This window comes from Sordaria macrospora, chromosome 5, assembly GCF_033870435.1.
Source record: "Sordaria macrospora chromosome 5, complete sequence".
Lineage (NCBI taxonomy): Eukaryota > Fungi > Ascomycota > Sordariomycetes > Sordariales > Sordariaceae > Sordaria > Sordaria macrospora.
In genome coordinates, this window is record NC_089375.1 from 897,779 (window position 1) to 901,665 (window position 3,887).

The 3,887-nt window shown below is 50.0% G+C and overlaps 1 protein-coding gene across 1 annotated transcript; it reads right to left on the reverse strand.

The window, feature by feature from the left end:
- Positions 1 to 721: 721 nt before the first annotated feature.
- On the reverse strand, positions 722 to 2,564 carry SMAC4_13770 (uncharacterized protein). The gene is made up of 2 exons (XM_066091606.1): positions 2,262 to 2,564; positions 722 to 2,168 (listed from the first exon to the last, which is right to left on the reverse strand). Exon 2 carries the CDS (start codon positions 2,126 to 2,128, stop codon positions 2,027 to 2,029), a length of 102 nt encoding a protein of 33 aa, XP_065947094.1. The 5' UTR covers positions 2,129 to 2,168; positions 2,262 to 2,564; the 3' UTR covers positions 722 to 2,026.
- Between the last annotated feature and the right edge of the window lie 1,323 nt (positions 2,565 to 3,887).

Here is a 3,887-nt window from a genome sequence, read left to right on the forward strand (position 1 = left end):
CTATTACGTGGTGTGGGTGGTCCTGTTGCTGTGAAATTGTAATCTCTTTTATTCGGGTCACGGGCGGTGCGCAATGATCAATTTCATCTTTCATCTCATCTCAACTCTCAAGTAATTCAACCACGGGTCCGGGTACTCCGCGCGCCCGGGCGCGTGGGCAATTCTTAGAGAAGCGAGAAATCGCAAGTGACTGCCTGTGGTTTGGGATGAAGTTTCGTTTGGGAAGTGACGACGCATCGATGGGAGTTCCCGCGTTTTTGGGGATTGGAGCTTCTAGGTTGCGAATGCCATGCACAGCGACGCACGTTAACAACAAAGGAAGAGAAATAAGAAAGAAATAAGGAAGGAAGGAATAATGATATATGCATGTATGTGTCAATATTGCACCAAGCAAGCAGTAGAGTTGCGAGATCCTGTAGGTTCGGTTCGTTCGCGTCTGGTGTGCGTTATCTTTGTATGTATGAGACAAACAGATCGGGAACGTGCATTCATTCTCGAGGTCGCCGTCCTGGGCTCCTGGCACCCTTCAGTTCTCCTTCTCCGTTCCCCCCCGCCGCGCAAGCCTCCGCTACAAATAAGAATGCGGGAACTTTCCTTTTCCTTTTTCTATCGGACACGACGGAAGAAAAGCTTATCCGATTATGTTCAAGTGCGGCTGAAAATTCACGCAAAGCATGTTGGGAAACCAAAAAAGTAACTGTTGAGAAGTGAATCTCCAATGTTCCATTTGCTGTGGTTTTGGTATAGACCAAGCTTTTTTCGCCAAACTAAATATCTAGATAGCTACTTTCTAATTTATCCATCCTCCGACTGTAAATCTTTATACATGATTTCCTGTGATATAAGATGGTGCAGGGGGAGGGGATTAATGTAAAAACTCAAAAACGACGAGAGGGGGTATCTTCTATAACCTGGATCCAGCCAAGCGAACACTGACTGCCCGTGGTGTACAGTAGTGGTGATGTGTATGATGATGATGATGATGATGATGATGTGATGTGACATGAAAAGGAAATAGGGGCCATGATGCGCTGTGCGGGTGATGATGCGCTATCTCCGCGAGGAGAGCCATCCCGATGTGGTGGTACATCCCATAACAATGTGGGAAAATACAAGAAAGTCTAGATGCAATAAAAAGCAGTTTTCCCAACCACCCAAGTCTTTTTCCCAATCCAACCCAGGACAAACGAGAAAAGAAAAACCAAAACGCTGTGATGTAGGTTGCGGATCCATTCTTGGCTGGCATGCCCGTCCCCGAGTCCATGATCAAGTGCCGTTCCCGCTATGGTGATTCGGCGAATTATAAGACCGGATCGTGTTCCGGCTGGGCTTTTGGGATGGGCGTGATTTAAACCTGGTGGTCGAATGTGTTCGGGAAAAGATGCTGGTAGGTCGCGCGCTGCTTCTTTTCCGTTGTGATCCGCGCAAAACAGGTTTGGTGTGAAAAATGACAAGTGACCACCCCAAGAGCGACTCGAGTGTTGCTCCATTATATCCCAAGAAAAAGGAAAATGCAACCAAGCCCATCTCTATGTGTAAACGCCGTGCACCAGGTGTAAAAAGCAAAACTCAGTGTGTGAAAAGCCAGAGTCAGCCGCCCGGAATGAACCACCCTCTTGTTGTTGTCTTGTTGTCCCTCCATGTTGGGAGGAATGATGATTAAAAAGGCGTACTCCGAATTGAAATTAATCGCCCGAGAATGAGATCGCAGAGGTTGTTGACTAAAAAGTGCTAGATGTCGATAAAAGATGGTGAGGGCGATATTAAAGCCGATTATAGTATAATGGTCGAAAAAAGAAGTCGCAAAAAGAAGAGGTGGTGCTGCTCGTTCGAGATCGCTGATATGTTTGGTTGTTGCTTGTCGTTCCAGTGTCGATTAAGGAATGAAAACATGGCCAAAATGTCGAGCGCCGTTGTTTCGCTGCGTTTCGCACGGTATCTTGTCGTGGATGTGACAATGATCCGCGCTGCAGTGATTCAAGGGATGAACAGGCACGCATCAGGTCTCGATAGGATCGAGGGCCCTTTACCTCCGGCTGGGCTTGGGAGGCTGTGGGGGCTTGGGAACACCGGTGGTATCGTAGGCGCCACGGCCGAAGTTGACAGACTGAGACTCCCTGGTGATCATTTTGGCGGTTGTGAAGGTTGTATTAGAAACGTCGCAAGAGCTGTAGCACCGAAAAGACTCCAATGTTAGCTAACTGTCCAACTCGGCATCTGGAGACCTCCAGCCATGTATGTTGTTGCGTGTCAGGACTCACGATTGAGACGCCAGAGTGTAATCGGCGAGAATTAGGATTCGGAAAAATTGTCGTCGACAAGTGCGAAAGCTTGGTGTTCTTGTTGTGCTGTTGTGGTCGTTCGGTATGCTTCCCGTTTCGGAAGTCTTTCGTGATGTTCGAAATAGGAAAGGAACTCTTTGGAGCTGGCAGTCGTGCAGTAGTGTGGATCTGAAGTAGACAAGTAAGGTAGTATTAAACCTGGTGTTTAAACACAGGAGAATGAATTAGGATCCGAAGATGGTTGAGAAGCTGTGATGGGGATTCCAAGAAAAGAGGTCTGAACGGAGAAGGGGATCCCTCGGTCTTATAACATGAAGAGGATTACTGGAACTGGAACGAGGCAATGTCAAAATGGAAGTCAAGGGGTGACCTTATTTTCCCTACCTTGTCATTGGCATCAATTGTCTCTTGGGCCACACACCAGGGTACCCATTCGTTCCCAATCCCAAAGACAACCACACCAGAGACACGACAGGGCAGCCAGGTACCTTGTCTAGTGTGTGTCTGGCCTGTCTTTGCGTGCAAGCTCCGTTTTACGAGACAAGCTGGACAACGCCTGAGGTGTACAGTAGCGTAACTCCAAAAGTACCCATGTACCTCTTTTCGTTTGGAGACATCCACTGAAAGACAGCTTGGACGAACCACCTCCTTTTGCCGGGAGATTTCCATTTTCAGGCCCATTTCAGGACCCAGCGGATGGCCTCGGTGGATTTCAGCGCGCCGGGGGGGACCCTGTCTTATCCACCAGCTCTCCACGTCTCAAGAAAACGGAACGGAGCTTGTGTGGGCGCGGCAGGCTGCTGGCGTTGTCGCAGTGGTCAGGTAGATGGTACCAGCGAGCGGGAAAACGGAATGATGAGGTGAGCAGATTCGCACTCTAGCACTGTGCCCTCCCAAAACGGTATCACGGTACTCGAGGAACCCTCAGCACGAACGCCCGAGAGATCCAGCGACACAGCGAGCGAGCCAGTCCTCCCGCCGAGAAGAGCCACGATGTTGTTTTGTCGAATGTCGACTTGCCTTATTCTGCCGTGGCTGCCATCCACCCGTCACGGAATTGCCTGCCAGTGTCATTTGAGGCCAGCCAGTGTCTGGGGTTGTCAAGCAAGTGTCAAACTGCCCGTCAAACCCAGAGTGTGCCCCTGGGCCCTGGCACCTTGGGGCCTTCCTAAAGCTGATTTGATCGCCTCAAACCTGCGCACGGAGGGTGCCATCTAGATGGACATTGGGCAATCAGATTGCTGCTGGCTGGTTGGCAAAGACTTTGAGAGAGTTTCTCTGTGGTTGCGCAGGCGTGCAGTGCAGCTCAGCGGTCTGACTGATGATGATGGTCAGTGAGCCAGCCCTGCGCTTTGCACTTCCTTTTCTGTCTTTGAGTGTTACATTTGCCATGGGATCCGGCTTTACATCTTGTCTCGTCATGTTGATGGTGAGGCTGGTGCTGATGTTGTTTGGTTTCTGATATTGGCACCTCATCGCCGTCCGTCATGACACGGAGCGACGGGAACCACCGCAGAAAACAGGGGTCGTCGCGCTTATCAATTGACGTCGGCGACGGCGAGTCGAAAGTGGAAGACATCACAACCACAACCAAAGGAAATTCCC